This window comes from Cimex lectularius, unplaced genomic scaffold, assembly GCF_000648675.2.
Source record: "Cimex lectularius strain Harlan isolate CLEC.00 unplaced genomic scaffold, Clec_2.1 scaffold73, whole genome shotgun sequence".
NCBI lineage: Eukaryota > Metazoa > Arthropoda > Insecta > Hemiptera > Cimicidae > Cimex > Cimex lectularius.
The window spans coordinates 675,073-700,886 of record NW_019392632.1 but is presented as its reverse complement, the minus strand read 5'-3'; the positions used below and the strand labels follow the sequence as shown (position 1 = coordinate 700,886).

Sequence of the window (25,814 nt, the reverse complement as noted above, 5' to 3'; positions counted from 1 at the left end):
TAAATAAGAATTTTTCTATTATTTTATTACGTACTAAATTGTATAGGTATTTTGTACTAAAAAAAAATATATATATATTTGTATGTACATATATATGTATGTACGTACATGTATATGCATGTATGTACATATATATGTATACGTATGTATGTACGTATGTACGTATGAACGTACGTATGTATGTACGTATGTATGTATGTATGTATGTATGCACATACATATATATATACACATATACATACATATATATATACATATGCATATAAGAATATATATACACAATATATGTATGCACATATGTATATATGTACATATATACATATACATACATACATATATACAAATATATATACATATAAGAATATATACACAATGCTTACTACATATTTAAATTAGCAGAGAAGTTTTTCTCATCTGTAGGATCATTGAGTCTATTATTTTTTGACTTAGTTTCACCAAAAAATGCTTTGTTAAATTCAGAGAACCCCCACAAATTGTGCGAGGTGATGAGTCAATAGTCTTTGGTCTGTTTTCCTTTTTTTTCAAAATTCTAATGGCTTACAAAATGCCGAATCTGACTGAAAAAAAAAAAAAAAAAAAAAAGCAGCATAACTAGAATTCTAAACTGTCATTTTATATATTTTTTATTAATTAAATTATTAATATTGAAAAACATAAGACAGCGAATTAAAATTAAAAATTAAAAAGGAAAATGGGATTATGGTGTCAAAAACTTACAACTAGTTGTTTTTTTCCTATTTTATAATATGTACATCACACTTGCGCCAGAAGAAAATGTGCTCCCCTAACCCACTGGCAACAAACTGGATACTAACAAGATAAGTCGTTTATAAAGAGTACTAATTAAATTATCATCATAATTTGTAATTAGCACTACCTTTAAGTGTAATTTATGTGTCATTCATTCATCCTTCCTCAATTAATTAAACATAAATGTCACGCCTGAGAAATTGAAAAAAAAATGAATGAAGTCGGCTGAATGAAATTTTCCAGTCTGGCAAATACTTTGATCCAGAATATCATTTTTCCGCGAGTCGTCTCGTCGTGAAACAGTTTAAAAAGAAGAGAGAAAATCAAGAAAGGAGGAAAGGATTGAAATCTTTCCCCAACTGAGATTGTCCCAACTCCGAATCTTTTTCGCGGGATGAATGCATCTCTTATTCGGGCCGAGTACCGTCCCCAAAAGTTTGAGAAAAAAGAAAAGCGACTGGCATGTGAAACGGGCCTAAGAAATTCACCATGTCTCTCTGCATCCAATCGTGTAATTAATTGGATCTTACTTGGGGAAATCAAGGCAATTTATTAGTACTCAAAATAATAATGATTAAGATTTTTTTCAATACATACATAACGGGACATTTACGCTTTCGGGGTTTAGGTCGGCCCTTCACTATCTAATCTCGGTAAATCGTTAAGATAATAACCCAAATTTTGACATAACAGTCTTGTCACGACTAGACTAGACTGTTTCTAACTAAATGTGTACGTTTCTGTTTTCAATGCGTTCATAGTTGGTGTTTCTCTCCTTCTATTTCCACTCTTTGTTGAATAATTTAAAAAACAAACCAAATACACCTACAACAAGATAAAAGTCAACAAAAATTGAAAACTTGCCAGCCACCGTAGGTAATGTTAAAATTGCTCTGACATACCAGTTGGCAGTTCTTCTCAGACCAGCAGAGGCCATCTGAGCAGGAGGGGCAGGAGCAATTTTTCTCGGTATCATTCGGGAAAAGATATTCACGAACACCTGAGACTGCCACTTTGTCCCAGTCGATTGTGTTATCGTAGCATAGATCTGGAAAACAAAGAAACAACTGTGAACAGATTTGTATGCTTTTTAACAATTATTATTACACATTATCTTGTTACTGACCACTTAATCATAATTTCACCAGAACGATCAACTTAGATTTACAACATTTCACCAGTAACTCACTCTCTAAATGCCTGGCTTCTCTTACCTAATTTATACGCTCAACTACGTAAAAATCTTATGCTCCAGTTTATCAAGATAATTTTGATGATACATTTATTATAAATATTTCGTGAATAACCGTTTCCTGGCAGCTTGTAAGCTACGCTTCTTCACTTAAAAATTTTTGTCTTTCCTCCTTCCAAACGCTAATTTTCCGTAATTTATATATGTACTGTGTGTATGTCACCCATATGTACCTTTTTCTCCCATTCACTCACACTCACTCTCTCTCACTCTCTCCACGCACACACGCACAGAGAGAGAGAGAGAGAGAGGAAAAAAAGAGAGAGAGAGAGAGAGGGAAAAAAGAGAGAGAGAGAGAGACAGAGAGAGAGACATACATACATACACATACATACAGAGAGAGAGAGAGAGAGAGGAGAGAGAGAGGGAGTGGGGGAGAGGGAGAGAGAGAGAGAGAGGGAGAGAGAGAGAGAGGGAGAGAGAGACAGACAGACAGAGAGACAGAAATAAATAGGGAGATAGTTAAATAGATAAATAGGAATATAAACAGATACATAGAAAGATCGATAGAAAGTGAGAGAGGGACAANACACACACACACACACACACACACACACACACACACACACACACACACACACACACACACACACACACATCAAATACATACATCGATCTCTGCTTAATTCATTCAATTAATTACACACTTATTCACTGTCCAAACCAACACATACTAATCATCACTTATTCATTCACATGCACATTTACCGCGATCCTGGTTGCGTGGAAATACCCCCATCCAGGCAATATTGGCTCCCTTCAAACTATACTATTCTAACAAACCTAATATTGTGGCAAACCTCGAATTTAACATTAAGTTTTGTAGTTTATATAGTTTTGAGCAATAATATGCATTGTTATTAAAATACGTTCAGCGGGCCTACATTGATTTTTATTCATTTAAAAGGTTTTTCCTAATTAATAATTGACGTAAATCTGGTTGATCACGGTTACGTTTCTTAATGATGAATGGCCTCCCCCTCTTCAATCCTTTGTTTATGTAAGCTTTTAGCATTTGCGGATCGCTCTTCACTCCTGGTATCCAGACGACCGACCGGTGGTAAAAATAGCTCGGGAAATAAGTTTTAATTGAGCCCGAGCTTTTAAATGAATGGAAGTTGTATGCCGGGACGGAATTGGAATCGATCTCCGTCCCGCTGCCGGCATGAATGATTCAAAAGTATTTATCCTTATTCTATTTGAGACAAGAGCCAATTCTCAAGATAGGCTGAAGATACAACGTTCCTTCCAAAATCCAGAGCCGAGATTAAACTACATAAAAATTAGACGCTTCCCCCCTAACAAAATTAAAAAAAAAAATAGTTCAAACATGTAGAAAAAGATAAATAATATTAATTAATATATTTTTTCATTAAACTATACACTAATAAATATATAAACTTCAGAATATGTTTAAACCATCGATCCCAAAATGTTATGTGAACCGGAAGTACCCGTCCTGCAAACGACATCACGGTCGTTGAACATGTTTGTCGATTTAATCCAGTTGTGAACCCACACCAGTTTTACATAATTGATCGCATAATTTAGAGGTTAACAGGCCCTTGAAAAAGGCAAGGTTTTTTTAATGTCATAGAAGAAATTCGGCGAATAAATATTGACTTAAATGTCAAAAAGAGACAGGAGGAAATACCAGGGGTTCCTCAACCGATGACTTGCCAGCCTGCAAGAGTGCCAGTTGGTTAACAACTTTAGTTTTAACAAAGCCAGGTTTATTTACATATTCTAGATTATTTATGATTATGGATGAATATGACTTATAAAATTTCATTAATCGATAAGAGTGGTGATTAGTGACCGTTAATCGATGATTATTCGGAAATCGTGAGATGCGGTCTGGTGTGATGTAAGTTTCAGAAAAACATTTTCTTTATCGTGGCAACGTTTCGGGCTTTATTGAGATCATCTTCAGGGTCTGGGATTTACAAACATTGTTTAAATTTAACAAATACATGTTGGATGTGGAAAAAAGTGAATTTCACTTCAGTAAATATTAAATAACTTAATTTCGTATTTTATGATCATCCTGGTCCGCCTAACGTCGCTGTTTCGGTCTGTCGGAAACTTTTAGGCTTACCGCCATTTACAGTGATCTTTTTTTGTAACTAGCCAAAATACAAGTTCATTATCCGGCAAGATGTCAAGAAGAAAAATCATTATTCAATTATTAGTTAGATCGTTTACGATCATCCTAGCCCGCTTATAGTCGCTGTTTTGGTATGTCAGATGCGTTTCGGCTTCTCGCCATATTCAGTGATATTTGCTTAAACAGTAAAAAAATTAAAGATTGCTTATACGGCAAGACTTCGCGAAGATATAGTCTCATAGTTTAATTATTACTTCAGTCGTTTACGATCATCATGATCCGCCTGTATTCGCTGTTTTTGGTCCGTCAGCCGTTCGGCTTCCCCCGTCTAGTGGGTTTGTGTAAACGGCCAAAATGAAGGGCTCATTATCCGGCAAGAGGTAGAGAAGAAACGTCATTATTTAATTATTACTTTGGTAGTTTACGATCATCCTGGACCGCCTGTTTTGTCCCACGGCCGAACCAAAATGATCGGTACCGACCAAATTACATTTCCACCCACTCAGATCCCAAGCGGAAATCACACACCGAATCTTTTTAATTGTTTTTTAGATTTACTGCCGATTTCGCGATTCTATTTAAATTACCATTATTCCAAGGGTAAATTTCCACTCCATGACTTCAACGTGCAATTTAATTGAATTCATTTCCTTACTATAAATAAAGATTATCAACAGATAAACCGGGTTAACACCCTGAGCACAAAGCAAAAACGGCGAGGGTAAAAGACGTCACTGAAACTGTTTCTTAAATATCCATATTTCCAAGAAAGAGGCGATCTGCCGTATAAATTAATTATCAACGCTTCTCTTTGCTAATTGCCAATTAGTTTACCTGTGTTCAAAATTCTCCATGTGAACGTTATATAAAGCGGTGGTAATTGTTTTATCCAACGAGATGTTCTATAGCAGGGGTGCTCAAACTTGAACTGCTGGCGATCTACCTCAATATTTTTAGACTANTCAAAAAGCACTCGCGATCGACTGGTCGATCGCGATCGACCGTTTGAGCACCCCTGTTCTATAGTTTTAGATTCTAAACCAACAACGCATGTTCTTTTGTTTCTGCTGTCAAACCCTGGCCTATAACTTTTAATTATTCATAAACAAAAGATAAATATTGATTAATAATATTAGATTATCTTTCAAATATATATAAATTATCCCTTTATAACTTTACTATTATATAACTCAAATAATTAACCAATGTCTCATGATTACGACTGCTCAGGCTCATTTTTTCAATCTTTTAACCACTCTAATTACAAGAATTAACCAACCGGCTTAATGATCCCTGAGAGATAGACCTTAACAAACATTAAATATGTCGATACAAGAACATATACTTTAAGAGGATTAAGGCACAAAAGGACTCGCGTTTCCTTATTGTAATTAATTGCCTTTGAGCATATTCACGTAACGGGATACGAAAATTTTATAAATGATTTACCTGGGAAGGAAAATAACACGTGAATCGATACCACACAAGTTTTCATAAAAATATTCGAGAAAGGGGTCGCTTAATTAGGATGTGTGGTGACTGCCCGTTAATCGATATTTCTTTAGAAATCGTGAGATGCGGTCTGGTGTGATGTAGGTTTCAGAAAAGCATTTTCTTTATCGTGCCACGTTTCGATCTTTATTGAGATCATCTTCATGGCTCAAAGTGTTTTTCTTCTGTGTATTTGTGCCATTCTTGCTTATCGTGTCGAGAGTGTCGAGTTAATTAGGATGGTACGACTATACAATAAGAATTTAAAAACAAACAATAACGGGGGACGGAAATTATGACTAAAGCGTAGGATTAAAACGGATTAACACGGATTAAAAACCATCCGTGAATGCACACTGCTTTACTAAACTTACAAAATTTGACACAAAAATTTCTTTTTTTTAAACTCAGCAAATTGTAATAAAAGTTCCACTAGTCTCAAGATAAGGATGTTTTGATATTTTATCGTTTTTGGTCGTTTATTTCGTGGAACGACGCTGAGGAAGTTTTTCCGGAAAAACTTTAAATGACACATTCATTAATTTTTTTTAACTTCACTATCGATTTATTTTTATAAAACCAGGGTTAAATTGTTGATGGTGGTGGTGGTTATGCCGACAACCCACAACGCAACCCGGGTGTCGGTAAGCGTCAGCTGCTCAAAGTGGAAAGCCTGTAAAGTTGCCCTATTCATGTGATTTATACCTTCGAAAATGACCATGGCAGGTATTTCCCAGTGAATTCCGATGGCAATCTGAACACAGGAATTTTTTAAAAACTTCAAAAAAATTAGAAACGGTCAAAAATTCAAAGGAACCCGACATACTTACAAATGGGCTTTTTTTCAAAAACACCGGCACTCTGAGGGTTTATGACTTCTGCTGTTGCGAACCCTTTACCCTCGTAAAAAATAAATAAAATATATATAAAAAAATCCAAAGGTCGAAAAATAGTAAATTCGTGTCAATACGTTATTGCCTAGCACGTTCGCACTGATTTGTAAAGACACCTCCGAAATGCTGATTTTTTTACAATTTTGAAATCTATTTAGTTCATAAATGACCTTTAATTAAAATTTTCCTTAAAAGCTTGCCTTTTTAGATTTTTGGGCACGTCTGTTTGCTGGAACGACGACCTCATGTGGGGAAAGTCAGATTAGGCAAACCAGCTAAATCTACTGTATTTAATATTATTAAATTCACTAGTTTTCGTGGTCCGCTTGACCAATTAATATCTTTCAATTAATTAAGGTTTTTAGTTGAGATAAAAAGTCAGTGTCACGAGCGGAATTCGAACCACGACTTCGGCTAGATACGCCGCTGCTCAACCACTTGAGCTATCGTGACTCCGATCCATTAGGACACTAACTTCCCATTTTAACCCCACCTTTTGAATCTTCCCTTCTTTTTGCCATTTCATTTGTCGCTGAGAATCAAATAGATTACACCACTTTTGAAAAATGGTAAAAAGTAAGGAAAATTCAAAAGGTGGGGTTGAGATGGGAAGTCAGTGTCCGAGTGAAGCCGAAGATCGTGGGTTCGAATCCCGCTCGTGACACTGACTTTTTTATCTCCACTAAAAACCTTAATTAACTGAAATTTATTGTTATTGTTACCCACTCATTACTTACGTAAGCCCTTCGTATATTATGAAAAATTGACTAATTGTATTTACTAACCATTAATAAATTTTCAAAAATATTTTGGGTATATTAAATGAATTAAAAAACAGATTATTGAATGAATATGAAAATTATATTTGGGTAGTATTAAATGAATAAAAGTGGAATTTACATTGCATTTCCTTTTAATTTATTACTTACATTACACATTTTTACACAATGGTAAAACGACTATTTCATGCATATTTATATATACAATATGATTTTAAAACTTAGAATTAGAATTCGCTTATAACGATGACGGATGCAACAGTATTCGTGGTAAATAAATGGTTTTTGGTCGGTTTATCTGATATGCAGCAATTATTTTTTTTCGCATACACAACGAGAATCCGTAAATAGCAATACATTTTGAAACGATAACAGCTCGTGTTCGCTTATATCGACTTTCTTAGTTTTCATTCCCTTTAAATTTCCTGAGTATTAACAAATGACTAACGATCTGGCGTGTTTACTCAGTTGAATCTTGAATTTGTGGTACCCTTTAACTCAGCCCAGCCACCATTTTGGTTTCTTTTCGTCTCAACAATTTCGGGTTTAAAATATCGAGGACGTTCTTTTTCTATCAATTTCATAAGTGTTTGTTTATTGAATATAGTGAAATTAAAACGCCAGATATATCAATGGCGTTAAAAAGTATGGAAAATTTTGTGAAATCATCTTTTTGTTCAAAAAGTAAACACACCAACTGATTATTTAAAAAAAATCAATTTATTTATGGTAATAAGGTAAACAAGGTAATAAAAATTCTGCAAGTTAATGTTTATGTTATAATACATATGTGTTAAACAAATGCAACAAATTGTTTCAACTGGCCTTTTTCTTTTATCCTCACCATTTTTCTCAAATATGTACGTTAATTATTATTATTAAAAAAATATAAAAATCCGGATAAAGCGAAGTTCGGTCATGACGATCTGATTACGAGATCCATTGAAGATCGATAAGCAAATTCCACTGTATTAAATGCAATCTGTGATTAAAAAAATATTACAACTATTCATAAATTTAGTAATTATTTACATATATACTACTTATTAACAATTATTTAAAAAATACTTTACTAATTATTTACAATTAATAAACAAAAGGTACTAAACAAAAAACCGAGGGAGCAAAAAGACAAGAACATGAACAAATAAATACCTTGACGTGCTGTCCTCGATTCCTTCAAATGAAAATATTTTTGAAAATCAAAACTATTACCATCAAGAGAAACATATTTCACAGCGCTATGATAAAAAATTATCTATTATGCTGACCCTTTTTAAAAATAAACTATTATGGGGAAGAGGACATTTTTTAAAATATGCATTATTGGGGGGGGGGAATTTTTTTTTTTCAAAAGCGTAAAAACTGTCTTGAAGGTACGTTGACAAACCGATACTAAAACGGTTGTTCCATCGCACAGTCACAAACCTGTAACTAACTAATCCGTGATTTTGATTTCCCATGCCCGAACGTTGACTAATCAACGATCCTTAGCACGGTGGAACATTTTTTTTCAAACTCGGACTCCGAAGTTTACTTGGTATCGAAACGTTTGAAATTGGAAACGGACGTTTTGTTTTACATTTGAGCATTGTGCCTATTATTTTGTAATGGATGCGAATACCTGGCGATCCGCGGCGAAATCTGGTTTCGCTGGCATACCTAGGTACATAGATTAAATTGTCTGCTCAAAATGGAAACATTTCCAAAAAAAATTTGTAGCCCTAATAATGAATTTCACGTCGATAACATAACACGAAGATTCCCCATAACTTATCAGTTATATTCTAAATTAATACAAATTATATCAGCATTAGCTTTGCTGGCTAACGAAGGACGTACTGGGCTGGAGCAAAAACTATGCAGGTTTTGAAAAAGCAGTCAAAGCTATTTTTAAATCTTTCAATTAATTAAGGTTTTTAGTTGAGATAAAAAGTCATGTCACGAGCGGGATTCGAACCCACGGGGTTGAGATGGGATGTTGGTGTCCGAGTGGATCGAAGTCACAACAGCTCAAGTGGTAGAGTAGCGGCGTATCAAGCCGAACGTGGTGGGTTCAAATCATTTTTTATCTCAACTAAAAAGCTTAATTAATTGAACGATATTAATTGGTCAAGCGGACCACGAAAACTAGTGAATTATACCGAGTGTTTCTCTCTTCTAGATTTTATCAATTTTTCCTCCTCCTATAACAAATACACCACATAGAACTTTTTGAATTGAGTATCATTCAAACAAATATGGAAAACTACTCTTGATGATTATAATAATTGTATACAAAAAAGAACACGGCTAATAAATTCCCTCAACTGAATTTTTTCTCATCAATTATGATTCGTTAAACAACTTCACTTGTAAAATACTTTAATATATTATTTAATGCGTTTTTATATTATAGATTTTTTTTAACACTAGAAAGAGAAATTTTTATTAATTTGTTATATTTTTCCTTTTTACATATTTTCAACTAATATATGTCTAACTAATTCTTTAAAACATGCATAACAATTAAATTCACTAATTTCGTGGTCCGTTTGACCAATTAATATATTACAATTAATTAAGGTTTTTAGTTGAGATAAAAAAGTCAATGGCACGAGCGGGATTCGAACCCAAGATCTTCGGCTAGATACGCCGTTGCTCTACCACTTGAGCTATCGTGACCTCGATCAACTCGGACACTAGCTTCCCATCTCAAACTCACCTTTTGAATTTTCCCTCCTTTTTGCCATTTGCCCAAAAAGGAGTTTAAGATGGTTAGTTAGTGTCCGAGTGGATCGAGGTCACGATAGCTCAAGTAGTAGAGCAGCGGCGTATCTAGCTGAAGTCGTGGGGTTCGAATCCCGCTAGTGCCATTGACTTTTTTATGTCAACTAAAAACCTTAATTAATTGTAATGCATAACAATGTTTTTTTTATTTTACTTTTTTATTTGGGTACTGTTAAAAAATACATATACATGTGCATGTTTACTGTATTTGATTTCACATATAAATCCGGTTTTGACTTGCGATTGGACAAGAGCGAAACCGATGTATAATATCTGTGCATGTCTCTGCCAAGGCCTAATCCTATCTGCCAGGCGTAAAATCCTCGGACTGTTTTGACGGTCCAAAACCAGTCCCAAACTGGTTACAAAATGCGATGGAACCTTAACGGGCCGGACTGACAGTTTGAGTTTGGTATTGGTGCGAAATGGAACCCCCAAAACTCAACTGCGCATGCACCGTCAATTTGCTGAACGATTGGACGCGTGATGGTACATACCTGAAGAGTAAACTAATAAATTTTAAAGGGCAAGGGCTTGCGAAACCGATTCGATTCGAAAAATAGCCCTACACTCTACAAAAAGCTTCGAAGAGGAGGTTTTCGAGGAGAGGTGCGTCGTTCGTACAGGGGAAGGATCTATTGCGTAGTTAATCGAACGTGATAGAAAACAAAAATAAATTGAAGTACACTATATAATTTTTTTAAATATTATTTTCTGTTTTTCCTATGCATATATGTTAAGGTTATTTTCAATCAGTATTGATGATGTGTTTTGTATGCAAGTGGATAAACTTAGGTGCCGGGTTCAACTATATAGATCTATTATAACTATACTAGATTTTTAGTAATAACAAAGTAAAATGAAATTCACTAGTTTTCGTGGTCCGCTTGACCAACTAATATCTTTCAATTAATTAAGGATTTTAGTTGAGATAAAAAAGTCAGTGTCACGAGTGGGATTCGAACCCACGATCTTCGGCTAGATACCTCGCTGCTCTACCACTTGAGCTATCATGACCTCGATCGTAATAAACATTAAATACCTACATATAAAGTTACAAAAAGACGCTATCAATAAATTCTACCGGAAAAAGTTTTGGATTCATTTTAACCCGTTCCCTCCTTCGGAAGTTAGTTTGTTCCGTCATGGATCTGACAGATCCACTCCCGGTTTTTTTTCAAACCACTATATTTCAGTTTTGTGTGTAATTTACTTTTATGTTTACTATTCTGAGGTATTTAGAGGGTCCGATGAAGATTAAAATATTCCAGCAAAATACTTTTGTTAAAATGAAAATAATTTTTCCGTTTGCCATGTGCATTTGCTTAGTTTAGCACTGTCATTCCTACCAGTTTTTTCACAACTAAAATGATACCTTACACTTGTGATAGTAAAAAATAAAAGAAGCTCTTAGTTTTTTACAGCATTCCGATAAACACAAGTGTCGCAAAGGCAGGTAGGTTTGGTTTCTTCATCATCAGAAATATCGCCAAAATTAGCTTCTTCCTCACTGAGTTCATTCTGCAACATTAAAATTCGTTCGGAAAAATTTGGACCTTCCCTCGTAAAAGGTTCTCTTGAAGGACCAGGTTGATCTCTGCAAATATCAAGAGAATAGATATTCACATTGAAAATTTAGAAAACTAAAATAGACCCAAGAAATATGTTAGTTTATTTCATCATGGGCCTGAGAGATCCTTGAAAATATAGTGAGCGTTCAATCTGGGTTTGAGAGACCCAGTAACTGTTTACAAAACAGATACCTGGAGTCGTCGAACTCCGGCTATGGAAGAGCTATGGGGGCAATGGGTGACCCATCTTTTCAACGGTTGTCATAACTGGTAGAATCCAAAGGGGTTATGAATGTTGACAGGAAACTATAGGACATGGACGACAAAAAATTGACTCTGGTTGATCCAGTACAAAAATGACTATTTTTCATTTGTTATAAAAATTTCTAATTAAATGATTCAAAGGTGCTTAAAAGAATCCGGGTCTTTTTTAAACAATTTTTTGTTCTATTTATTTTCTAGCGTCTTTTCGTTTTTGTAACATTTCATGGACCTATCTTACTATTTAATACCTCTTTGAATATTATTTTGTAATCCTAGCTGAAAAAAAAAATCAACTGATATATAAAAACTTTGATATGCACGCATAAAAGGGAAGAAACCCATGTTTTAAAAAAATGTTAAAACTACCTAATTATTTTCCTCGGCTCCTACGATGCAGGCAATGGTAAGAAATTTCGATGATGTGCCTAATAGTTTTTGACCTAATATCTCCAAATTTCATTTAAATACGTCTTTCCACGACCGTTGGCTCCCCTGTTAGGTTTTTGTCCAGAAGAAAAATGTTAAGGTAAAAAATGGTTAGGTTAATCGCGATGGAGGAAGAAAAGCAAAACCAAGTCTGCGCTTTTTCCATAACAAGGGGGGGGGGGGGTGATGATTTGATATGAAGTTATGCTAGACAGATTATTAAGACTTGACTCATTAGAATTTCATCCCTCCTCTGCGAATAATAATGAACTTATCTCGTCTTGTTATCGTATAAAGCTAAACGACTGTATAAATCATCCTTTATCGTATGAATACAATCAAATCTATGTACAAAAAATTAAAGTGTGGAATGGAAAAAATTTGTTTTCTTCAAACATAATCAATTATTTTGATAGTATAGCGACTAAGATAAAAAGAATGCTTCCTGTTTATCATATTTGCAACAAACGTTTAAATACAAAAGTTTTTTTCAGAGAAAATTTCACCATTAAGTCAAGCAAAACACTGATTTGATAAAGGTTTGTGAATATCGATTTAACGACATGGCCAGGTCAAATATTTAGCATTCATTACCACAGACGGAAGTGCGCCTAATACGCATGCATCATCGACTAAACGGATGTTTTTTGTTCAAATTCTTATCGTTATTTCCCTGGGGGTTTTCCTTCTCAGCATACCAAAGAGGTAAAACACAAAATACATTGACTTCCGATTACAATTTTTCTCAACAAAATCACTTGGTATCTTATAAAATGCCTGATTCATTGATTTACGTTGACAGGACGTGAGAAATATGATTTATTAAGGCTAGAGTTGAACATAAAAATATCAAGTCGTCACGACTCCAAGGTTTTTCCAGACATTGCCAATCCCTGAGAAGATTTAAGGGTCACACGTTAATCAGGATGTGACGACATACATATGTGGGCGAAAACAAAAGTTAAAAAAAGATCCTCCGATTTTTTCCGCTGGATACGAGTATATGAAATACATATCCTTCAATTTTACAAAATCCTATTTCAATAATTCATCAATTTTCTATGCAGAACTAGTGAATTTGCTACACTATTATATTATATTCCCTTTTTGTATGAGGTGACTTGATGTTGGCAGTTTTAACTTAAATGACCGAACTCCCGGTTATGTTCACATCACCAGAAATTTACAAAAATGCGCGACATATTTGAAATAGTTATTCTTATTAAAATACTTAATAATTATTTATCCAGTTAGTCTAGCTCCACCATCATTTAAGAGGTCTATCGTGTTTACCTTTGTTAAGAATGGTGACGTCAATGACGTAATTACAGGGGAATTTCAGGAAATTGACATTTTGCCACAATATTTTTGATGCAATATAGTTTTCTGTCTTTGTTCTACATGTATTAAAAGGTTATTATACGTCAGTGCATTCGCCTTTTTAAGTAGAATAAGAAAACAGGCTGTAATAAATCAGATAAGATGTATAAAAATGTATGAACACCAAAACACGCTTCTCGTAAAGTAGGCCAAAAAAACCTCGGGAAAAAATAAATCGGATTTGTTTTAAGCACCCTTTTTTAGGTTCAAAGCTGGCTGAAACTTCTTGATAAATATCGGTCGCGTAAAAGTTCTTTTCATTCACGAATCGACTGCCAATTGACTTGGGAGATCCGAGTTGGCTATTTGAAAGGGGCGAATATATTCTAACTAAATTTCACCCCCAAGGGTTAGAAGGAGGGTGAAGCTTATCATTCTGTCATGTGTGACTAGAAGATAGGGGATGTGGTTCTTTCTTGAATTAAAGCCCTATTATGTGCTTTTCGAAAAAAATTCGGAGGCATTTGAAAGGTGAAATTTTTTTTGAAAAACTTTTTTACACAAATTTGTTTGCAGGGGTACTTGGAAGTGCAGAAAACGAATCCGTCTCAAATTTATTTCTGGGTAAAAAAATATTTAAATATACTTGCTACGCCATTCGGTCACAACATATTTGTGTAGTGTATTTCAGCAGATAGATTTAATTTGGTCATCTTCAGATTGATTATTTTCGTTGTTAATTGCTTCGTCCTTTCCTTTTAGTTAGTTCTTACGTATCTGCTTGTGTATTGCTTGTTACTTTATGTTTATAATATATAAATTCATAATTATTGTTAGATAAAGCATCGTATTATTTATTAGTAATACAAAAACGCAAAATGTATAATATTCTATTTGGGCATAGTACTTTTCAACGTGAAAAGGCGCATGCTCCCTGCCCGAATTCCACCATAAATAATCGGAAGTGTGATGTAATCTGTGAACGTGATACTGTCATCGGACGTTTCAAAGTCAAAACAACTTTTGCTTCAAAATACAACTCTGGAACCTCAGGATGGACGTTAATTTACTCGAAAGTGGTTTAAAAATGGACTTTTTACATATGGAAATTGGACAGATAAAGGCATTAATCGTCAACTGGAAGGTCATCGGTCAAAGTGTTTGTAATTCAAAACGGCCGATTTGTTATTGTAATCGTTTTGTCCTAGAACGTCGGATTTTTAAAGACAACGGTTGTTCAACGAAGACGAATTTAAAAGCCGAGAAGAAGAAGAAGAACAAATATCTGCGGTTCTTTTCGCTAAACCGGCAACTGACCCTGGAGTAAATTGCCTCCTACATTCATTTTCCGAATAAAACTTCTATTGACAATGTCGACGATCGATGAGGATAAATAGGACATTTTAGCCGAAATATATTTCTAAAACCTTGTTTATTTAGACGCAATTGTTAACAAAGGCTTAATTAAAACACAAAAGTTGTTGAAATGCGAATTCTCAACTGTTGAAAGATATATTATATAGGAGCCGGCCTATTTACGTTCTGTGCACGGCGTAGAAATAAGAAGTTAAATATTCCACAATTATAACAAAATTATTCTACAGTTCACCGGCATTTTTCATATGTGCCTATCAGAAACATAATTAGAAGTATAAAGCTTCGTCGACCACGGCTCATAAACTCTTGTGCAATTTTCCGTTCTAACCATATTAACATGTGATGCGATATCCGCTTGATAAGGCAAATTAACAGAATAAGTTTTCTTTCAGTTTTTAATGAATCGCCAAGCGGTTATTGTAAAAAAAAATGAAAGAAATTGAGAGAAAAATTTTATTAATCGGGCGTTACAAGTTCCAATTTTCTTTGGACTTGGAGGTTCGCTTTTAACGCTGACCTATGCCAAAGGAGGAGCCGATAAAACCCGGACGGCTAAGTTGCCGAATTACTAGATCACCCGACGTCAATAACAACTTCGCCCAACAATCTCAAGACATCTCAGCACGTTAAATCTAGTTACGCTTTAGTCGCTTGAAATACAGTATGAAAAGTGCTTACTTTTGTTATTGGCGATGACGACGGAACCCCTGAGAATGATGAAAGATTTGAACTTAAGAGTTTTAAGATCGGGCATTTGAAATACGATGAAACTGTAGTCGAGGAAGAGCTTCTCCCCTCGAATAACGGCCAAGTTCGGGAACACTTCTCCGAGGGAAGTGAGCCCATTGACCTGGTAGAAAAGGACGTACTCTGTCACTTCACGCAGGTCCGGGAACGTCACATTTTCAAAGTCTTGCTGAGACGATTTGTCAATAAGGACAATCTGGAAAAGATATATATATATATATAAAAAAAGACGTTTCTTAATAATGGAAATAGAAAGAATGAAGAGTAAAGGATTGAAAACTCACGTGCAGAAACCCGTCAATAACGGAGCAACCGCGCAAGAGGTTGAAGTTCGTCACATTGTTCCGAATGTCCATGCTGGGACAGGTGCGGCCCATTACGGTTGAAGAGAGAGCTATCGTCAACAGCCACCATATTCTCCAGAACGCAAGTAACATCACCTGGAGTTAAAATGGTAATAACAGTCAAATAGTGAAAAAAATACCAAGAGAGGAAATGATTCCGGTTACGATGCCGGACCGAGAATGGATCGACGACGGTACTTATCAGAGGTCAAGAGTCAAAAGGAGTCGAAGGTGACCAATTGAGAGTATTACTTTTTATGTGCTAAATGTTATCAGTTGAAATCTCGCTAAATATTACTGTCAATCATTATTAAAATTGATATTTGAGTTTTTACAAGATTGGAAAAGTCGTTTCATCCATTACACCAAAATCTACCGCGACATTTTCGTAGTTAAAACGTTAGTAAAACTCCCTATAGATTTTTTGAAATCCCATATACTTACAACTCAAAAACCTTTACACAAAAAATTTCTTAAAATCATCTTCAAATTGTCGCTTTGATTTATAAGTAATATACCCAGTTTTCTTTGAAACAACAAACAAGTTAGTTAATAATAAAACGCAATTTACATTATTAAGTTTTACAATTTGAAAATAGCCATCAATCGGGTATGGAATGTTAAGTGCCCTATTTCTTACCTACTACCTGATCCTAAAATCCCACCAAACTTACAAATACTTTCAAGTCGTGTGTGGTTCCTCTCTATCAGCGGGCTATCGCGCAGATGCAAGGGACCTACCACAAGGAAGTATCTTAGGACCACCCTCCAAACAGCATACATTCCTACCCTTCCTGAAACGATCTTCACCACTTACGCGGATGATACCCTATCCCTTGTTCTCATAACGATCCTGTAATCTCAACCAGAAAACTGCAAACCCATGTCACATCTCGTGAGCAGTGGTTCAAGCGATGGAAGAAGACAATAAACATACAAAAATGTGATGTAGCGATTCTCTTGAAAGGATCACAGATAAACGGACGATAGAAGTTGTTAAGGATCAGTTCAAGATTTCACCCCCGAATAATTCTGCCTGAAAACCTTGTCATAAAATGCTACTTGGTGTAGTTTCATCGTGATTAAACGACACAAGACTATTTACTAAATTCACTAATTCCGTGGTCCACTTGACCAATTAATACATTACAATTAATTAAGTTAATGTATTTAGTTGAGATGAAAAAAAGTTAATGGCACGAGCGGGATTCGAACCCACGATCTTCGGCTAGATACGCCGCTGCTCTACCATTTGAGCTATCGTGACCTCGATCCAATCGGACATCAACTTCCTATCTCAACCCCACTTTATGAGTTTTCCCTCCTTTTTGCCATTTTTCAAATGTCGTGTAATCGGATTGGATTCTCGACGACAAATGAAATAGCCACGGAGAGCTTTAGAGAAGTGTACTTCATTTTAATCGTTAAATTCACTAATTTCGTGGTCCGCTTGACCAATTAATACATTACAATTAATTAAGGTTTTTAGTTGAGATGAAAAAAAGTTAATGGCACGAGCGGGATTCGAACCCGCGATCTTCGGCTAGATACGCCGCTGCTCTACCACTTGAGCTATCGCGACCTCGATCCACTCGGACATCAACTCCACCTTATGAGTTTTCTCTCCTTTTTCCATTTTTCACTATTTACTAAGACATTTCAAGCTGCATTTCTAATTAAGCATCCTGCTTTCAGTTCCATTAGTATATTTTGATAGATGGAGGAGCACGCGAGTGCTGTAATATTGATTGACGTTATATTTAAACAGAATTATTGCGATAATTATATGGTTTTTCTAGAAAATTTCACTGTACATTCCAAATTATTTCGTGTTTGTCAACTGTTTTTCACTTAAGCAAAAGGTTTACCCACGTTATAACACTCCAGTTTGAAAAATCTGACTTCAAGAGCTTTAAAAAAGACAGTAAATCCGGCTTACAGAATGTTCCCTTCTAATTTCGCTCCCCCGCGTCACAAACGAAGTATATCTCTTTGGCTTTTCCTCACCCCCGCCTCTAATAAGTTCTAACGATCAAAACAACTCGTTAACATGGTCCCCAAAGAGAAAATGCCTTGTGGTAAAATAATCCCGATGAAGAGTAGTTCGTCATGTTTTTGATTTCATATTTTGAAAAGAGAATCTTCCGAGACTACAACACAAAATCTTCCCTGAATATCTTCCTTTTATCAACTTAAAAATGTATTGACTTGGAAAGTTATTATCTGATACATTTCTTCCGACTTTGGGTGACTTTGTATACTTCGAACATGAAGATAAAATCACAATGTGATTTTTCGACAACACATTCAACAAGATCCTTTGGCGATACTGGTAATGTAAGGCGAGCCAAAGGTACTATTTGTTTATTTCAGATCAACTGAAAGGAAAAAAAGGCGTTGAATATAAAATGCCTATAACTCGACTCAGACATAAAAAAAGAAGCGTGATAGGCAGGCAAATATGGCCGGAAAAACCAAGGTAGTGCTTTTTAAATATTACATACAATTAGAATCTTTAAAAAAACACAAACAAGGAAATGGACAGAAGAAACCCCGAAGATGGCAAATGATAAAACGCGTTTGAAAGACAAAATCAGGGAAAATGGGCGGACGAGGATGATCAAGGCTCATTAACAAACTACATTAAACTACACACCTTAAATAAAAAATAAAGATGACGGTTAATCAAGCAAGAAATAAAGCAAGATGTTCAAAATAAGATTTCGACCACATCAGAAACGTACAACCAACATAGAGAATGAACACTGGGAAATACCGAAACATATCTGAAAGATAGACTAGCAGGAATTATAGACAGGGATGATAGAGGATGATCAAGCAACAGATAAAGCAAGATGTTTAACCTACCTTTTAAAAAACCATCAGAACCTGTTGTACAAAGGACATACAACATGGAGAAACACATTGACTTATGAAGATCGGAAGTTACCGAAACACATCTGACAGACAAGTCTAGCAGGAATCATAGACAAGGATCATAGAAGGTGATCAAGTCACAGATAAAGAAGATGTTTATCCTAACTTTTAAAAAACCATCAGAACCTGTACAAAGAACATACAGCATGGAGAAACACATTGACTTATGAAGATCGGGAGATACCGAAACACATCTGACAAACAAGACTAGCATCTAGTTAGAATAGACTGTAGATGATCAAGCGACAGTAAATGCTAGATGTTCAACTTAACATTTCGATAGCCATCAGAACCTGTACAAGAATATACAACCCGGAGAAAAGCAAAGAGACGAATGAACGTTGCGAAATTCCGAAACAGGTCGGACAAACGATTAGCAGGAGTGACAATCAAGGAGGATGATAAGGCAACAGTTAAAGCTAGATGTTCAACCTCACATCTCGATAACCATGCAAGGAACATACAAAACGCATAAAAGCACATGGAAGCGAAGCGTCCCTTACAAATAACACAAACAAGAATACATACACAAATCAAGAAAATTCAGGCGCTTTCGAGTACAAGTTGATCTTTAAAAAAAGTCATTAACCACAGAAGAAGCCGGCTTGATCTACAAAACCAGTTGAAATACGATACACTGCCCAGGATAATCAGATATGATCAAACAATAAATAACACTTATTTGAACTAAAATTTCGATTCCGAAACTAAAATTCCTTTACAAAGGACAAACAGCGCGGAGAAATAGGCAGACGAATGACGATGGGAAGAAACACAGATGGACAGACAGATAAATGAAGATTAGGAAGTCTGACAACCAAAGATCAAGAAAATTCGGAGGAACTCGAGTTACAGGGAGCTGTTTAACCTATGATGTATGTAAAAGACATTACATGGAGATACGCACAGCCTAACCACTGAAATAAGTCGAAATCTCTGATGTGCCCGTGCTTGCGTTGACTTAGATGAGGGACGACAGGCATTATTATAGTCTACAGAAATGAATTTGTTTGATAAAGAGAAAAAACGGATAAAAACAGTTCGCCTGAAGGTTTTTGAACCATCGAAGTCCAAGGTTTTCTATTATAAATTTACTTCCGAGGCTATGTGTACAATGTCTAGATTTTGTTGTTGAATAATTTGCATAATGCATACATTTAATTTTTATACCCTGAGTTATGCAACAATGTAAATTTGACGTTTTACCTTTTAAAAAGACACTTCAATCAATGAACCGGTGAAATTACTCTCTGGTGAAATTTTGAATAATTCGTAATAAAGTCCAAAACCATATCAGAAATTGTTTCACGTCGTTTTTAAACTGAGGTTGAGGCTTCACAAATATTCTTGTTACAACTGTTAAACGGAGTTTGGCGAGCGGGCTCGAAATCAAATGAAGCCAGACGTGCGATTGATAAGCATTACTGCTGTTTCTCCATTATAAAGCAGAGACCGTCGAACCTTTTTTTTCTATACTCAAAAATAACATACATTTTATCATCTTATCGCATTCCTACCTGTTGATTAGTACGAAACAATAGTTCTCGTTGTTTTTAACAATGAAATCGCAAATATTTGTTTTATTATAGCTCTTTTTTTTTAAAGTTGCTGTTTTTTCAAACAATGTTTGTTTAAAAAGTAAATCCTAACATTTTTTTTAAATTTTCATAAGGGTAATTTCAGAAATTGTATACGGCAATATTATGAGTTTTATCAAAGGTTGAAGCCTTTGGTCTCAACTGATTTAAACTTTATTTTATTTGGGAAACTTTTCGCTTACATTGTAACCATCTTTAGCCTTATCCCTTACAGAAATTCCACCAAAAACGATTCTCCAAAAAAATTAATTTTATTTAAAAATTTATTTCTGGGTATCTGTCCCCCGCTTCACTACGTATATCACCAAAATGTAAAATTACTAATTAAAAATTAATTAAAAAACTATATTATGATAACTTGATTGGTATTCATATTTTTCGACAATAGGTTATTAGTAGAAATTTACTGGTTGACACCCTCTATCCTTCTTTGGAATAGAGGGGGTACTAAGATTTTTAAAAAAACATTCCTTGGTAGAAATGACAAATGATGGAGTGAGTGTGGTGTTCAATCCTTTTTAAAAAAGATAGTTCCTACTCCTAACTGTGTTGAAGGACTTCTACAACCTGATGATGAGCTAAAGGGCTCGAAATCCGGATGGTAGCAAAACAACTTACTGTGAGTAGGAACTATCTTTTTCAAAAAGGATTAAAAATTCCTTTTTACATAGTAAATTCAATATAAATCTTTTAAAAAAGCATACTGAGAGAGAAAGAGAGAGAGAGAGAGAGAGAGAGAGAGAGAGAGAGAGAGAGAAGAGAGAGCGAGAGAAAGAAGAGAGCGAGAGAGAGAGAGAGAGAGAAGAGAGAGAGAGTGAAAGAGAGAAAGAAGAGAGCGAGAGAGAGAGAGAGGTTTTTATTAAGAAAAACTTGTATAATAAAAATTTACATTATGTGAAAATATAAAACATTTTTATATGGAATTAACCATAAAGACTTTCACACATTTTATTCATATATCTATTTTATTTATTTTTTAATTATGGTAAAACAAGTACCGTAAAATGAAACTTCAAGAGGAAACAGAAATGAAAAGAAAACTGCACTACTTAAAATATTATCTCAAATTAGTACGTATGTTTAGTACGTGCTTTGTGTTCTGTTAAACTATTTTTATATTATTGACCTACTTTATTTTCATAGTGTTGTATATTTATACTAGAATATACATGTATAAGTCTAAGCTGAAATTTAGTCTTATTTATCTCCGAAATTATATTATGCTTGATTTGAAATGGCGCAATTGTAATGAAATAAGTACCGTGATTATCGATTGGTCAATAATGAGGTTACCTACACCGTAAGTCCCAATTCCTCGGAATATAATTGTATCATTTCGAATTATATATAACGTGTTTATTGAGGTTTTATTTACATTGAAAGAATGATTAGATAAATACTTTTTATTTTCTGGTTTACCGAGTAATCAAAAGTAGTGTTGGCCCTTTCGAGCAGATTCTATCGTCGCCAGAATTTTTAATTTTTTCGTTTTCTTTACTTTCATCGGCATAATTTATGACTGGACACGCAGGTGTTCGAGCGATTTGAATTTTCTCCCTTTTTCACCTGTCTAATTGGCACGCAAATCCCTAATTGCGGCCGTATGCGAAAAATGTGCCGGTCCGTATAAATCGAGACAACAAAAAATAAAATGGATTGAGTAGACGAAGATCACGGACGACAACCCGAGGGAATTCGACCTGGGAATTAGCCTTTCCCCGAAGGCTCACACGGAACCCGCAATCCATTTGAGAAAGCCCAGCCGACGGCGGGATCCCTTTAAAAATTTGACTCAACAAAATCAAAAGCCTTTACAAGGTATATTTTAATAAATGGCCAAGAGATATTTTACTAAATTATGTATCATAATCAACAATTCAATTGGCGCCTTATTGGGCAAAAGAGCCCGACGATGCACAACAAACCGAACTTTTCGTCACATTGTGATAGTTCTCCGTATGGTCTGCGGTCGTTACTGATCATTTTGGTCTATTTAGTTTGGTGTGTTTCGCCCTCTTCGTTCATGTTTGCATTTAACCGTGTTGTATCTTGTATGTCCTTTGTACAGGTTCTTCAAACTCAACACCGAAGATAGCGAATGCCGAAACGCGACTTATAGACCAACTGAGCGAGAATATGTAAATGATGGTTAAATAATTATAATTTAGTCTATCTATTTTCGCTGTGTTGGTCTTGTCAAACCCGTTTCAACGGTTCGAACAAGGTATTAACCTCCCAAGCATGCGACGACTGCGATGGATATCTGCTCACTTCCTCTCTACGTCCATTATGGGGCAAGCCCAGTGATTGAGAAACGGTGAAGTACGGGCCATACTTATATAACCTCTCCCGATATTGCTATGACCTTTGGCTACAGGAAGAGGCATCGCAAGGTGACCCAATGAAAAACAGTAACCAAGGAAACAAAGTCTAAACCGATCAAATCCTTGATTAACCCGACGAAAGGAGCTGTGTATTTCTGCTTGGATATGTAGTTCTGATCCAGCTTTGGCTACTGTTCTTCCCTGAGACGGCGAAAGGGATGCATCTTTCGTAGGCAGATGTAGAAGGGGTAACGGGAGGGTTATGAGAGCTGGGCTTTGTAGTTGGTAGTCCCCGGAATGTAAAGAAAGGTAATGGTTTAAGTGGCTCTATGTGCCCTCTGGTGTGGTTTACAAGGTTTCACGTTCTTTTCGGAACTCATTTATAAAGAAACTCCATTAATGAGGACTTTTTACAGTTATGTAAAATCTTTCAATCAATTAAGGTTTTTAGTTGAGATAAAAAAGTCAGTGTAACGAGCGGGATTCGAACCCACGATCTTCGGCTAGATACGCCGCTGATCTACCACTTGACACACCAAAAAACCTTAGTTAATTGAAAGATATTAATTGGTTAAGCGAACCACGAAAACTAGTGAATTGAATAAGTTAAAATGAAGTATACTTCACTAAAGCTCTCGGTGGCCATTTCATTTGTCGCCGAGAATCAAATAGATTAAACGACATTTGAAAAATGGCAAAACGGAGGGAAAATTCAAAAGGTGGTGTTGAGATGGGAGGTTAGTGTCCGAGTGGATCGAGGTCACGATAGCTCAAGTGGTAGAGCAGCGGCGTATCTAGCCGAAGATAGTGGGTTCGGACCCCGCTCGTGACACTGACTTTTTTACCTCAACTAAAAACTTTAATTAATTGAAAGATATTAATTGGTCAAGCGGACCACGAAAACTAGAGAATTGAAGAAGTTGAGTAGAGAAGTTTTGTAAAATATTTAAGGTCATAAATGACCCTTAATTAAACTTTTCCTAAAGGCTCGTCGTTTTTCAACATCCTTTGAACACTACTTCCCAACAGCTCGAGATAAATGGGTCGGCAAACCTTTTTCAGTTTCGACAATGCCAACCAGATTATCTTCAAGTGAATGAATACTAATGTTTGTTGACATTACTTCTGTCTCCACCTTGAAATCTACTTTCGAGTCGGATACTTAACCCTCTTAATTTTTGGCTTCGTCAAGGAAACAAAAATTTCAACTACTCGTTGAAAAATCAAAACGTGTTCTTCCATCGGCCACAACGTAAATATGAGAATCTAGATATTATATTTATACAGCCACCAAAGCTAAATAACGAAGCTGGCTAAATGCCGAACCCGATATCCGCGTCTCCATCTATCAAAAATTTAACCGGACATATACAAATTGTGCAGGCCAAAACAACCTCATTCTTCCCATTAATGTTAAAATTATTTCTTTTGAATTTGGATCGAGTTTTACCTACCGATTCCGAACACCGACGTCCATAACGGGGAAGAGTCTACTGCGTCGTAACGAATGTGTTAAGCATCTCTCCAATTCCAACCCCCCTCCCCAATCTCAAGGTACGCACCCATCACGACCTTATAAAACATACTCGACTTCAGAAAAATCACGCAGAAACACTGAATATGGTGATAGCCAAAACATGTCTGAAAGACCAAAATAGCGATAGGCAGATCAAAACAATCGTCGAACGATTTCCAGGTCAGCCTGCAGATTTCAGAAGGAAAAATTACAATTTTCATTACGTATAATAATTACACCTTTTGCATATAAAATAGAAGAAGAAAATATCCAGGTCATCAAACAATGCAAAGTTCGTTTTTATCTTGCCAAGCTTTCGGAATGTAATATTAGTCAATCTCTATAAATTAGGTCGTGATCGTTACAATTAAAAAAAATGTTAATATTTTATTATGTGAATAATATTTTTTACTGAGGGGTTTTCCTCCGCTGAAGAAAAATTGTTTACGCAGGAGGTGTGCCGCTTGAGAATTGTTTATCGCCCCGTCAGTCCCCGCCGGCCTTTATCATAAGCCTTCAGAGATGTGATTCAATAAAAACTGTTTTATTCCAATGGCTGAAGAAATAAAACACCGAGTTGATGCGAATTGCCACTTTTTAACTTGAACTTTACGATCAACAGGTTGTTTAAATCTTTTTGTGGATTGTATCCCCTTCGGAGCAACTCCTTTGGCAAAATGACCTTCTTACCTTCTTGATATAAAATAAGTTTTAAATTTGGATATATTCATCCTTATTCCCTGGCTAATTTATACATAACTTTATAATTCAATGTCATTCAGAATATTAATTTCTTCCCTTCGTGACTTTTTCAACCAACTAAAAACCCAAATGCTTCTTAATTATCTTTTTTGTTACCTACGAAGGGAAAAAATGTAATCAAATGATAAAAAATCTAACTATGAAAAGACTGGTGAAGGTCTTGGGCAAGAATGGTTGTGAGAAATATTTTTGGGGTTTTCCATCTTTATCTTGTCGAATTCGTTGTACTTGTATATTCCAAGATTTCCAATTATGTTCTTGTTTTTATTAATGTAGTAATTGTAAGCTGGCCTGTTTTGTTGAGGGTTTGTTTATGAGAGTTGCGTAGTTTGAACATTAACCTTTTATGTTCTTTGTCTCTGTCTTTTTTTTTAATTCCTGTTGGTCTGACGTATTTTTAGTTAAACGCCGTATGTCTCTGTCGGTTCTGCGTCCATCTGGAATCAACGATTTATCTATTTGAGTTTCAATGTTTTCAGCTCTTCACGACCTGACACGACTTTCAAGAAAACTCATCAAAGCAAAAGTGCATTAATTAAGTTAATATAAATAATAAAAATGTAGTT

The 25,814-nt window shown here is 35.3% G+C and overlaps 1 protein-coding gene across 3 annotated transcripts in view; it reads right to left on the bottom strand.

Annotated features, from left to right (window-relative positions):
• The window catches only part of LOC106662791 (insulin receptor-like), a 65,585-nt gene that overhangs the window by 9,332 nt on the left and 30,439 nt on the right, over positions 1-25,814 (bottom strand). For 2 of the 3 annotated variants that reach the window (XM_014387124.1, XM_024230404.1), the window contains exons 2-4: positions 16,052-16,207; positions 15,699-15,963; positions 1,674-1,819 (exon numbers count right to left, since the gene is read on the bottom strand). In XM_014387124.1, coding sequence (XP_014242610.1) covers positions 1,674-1,819; positions 15,699-15,963; positions 16,052-16,207 — 567 coding nt within the window. Of the gene's footprint in view, positions 1-1,673; positions 1,820-15,698; positions 15,964-16,051; positions 16,208-20,254; positions 20,274-25,814 lie in introns of those variants that run through there. The other variant, XM_014387125.2, reaches the window with a different exon arrangement.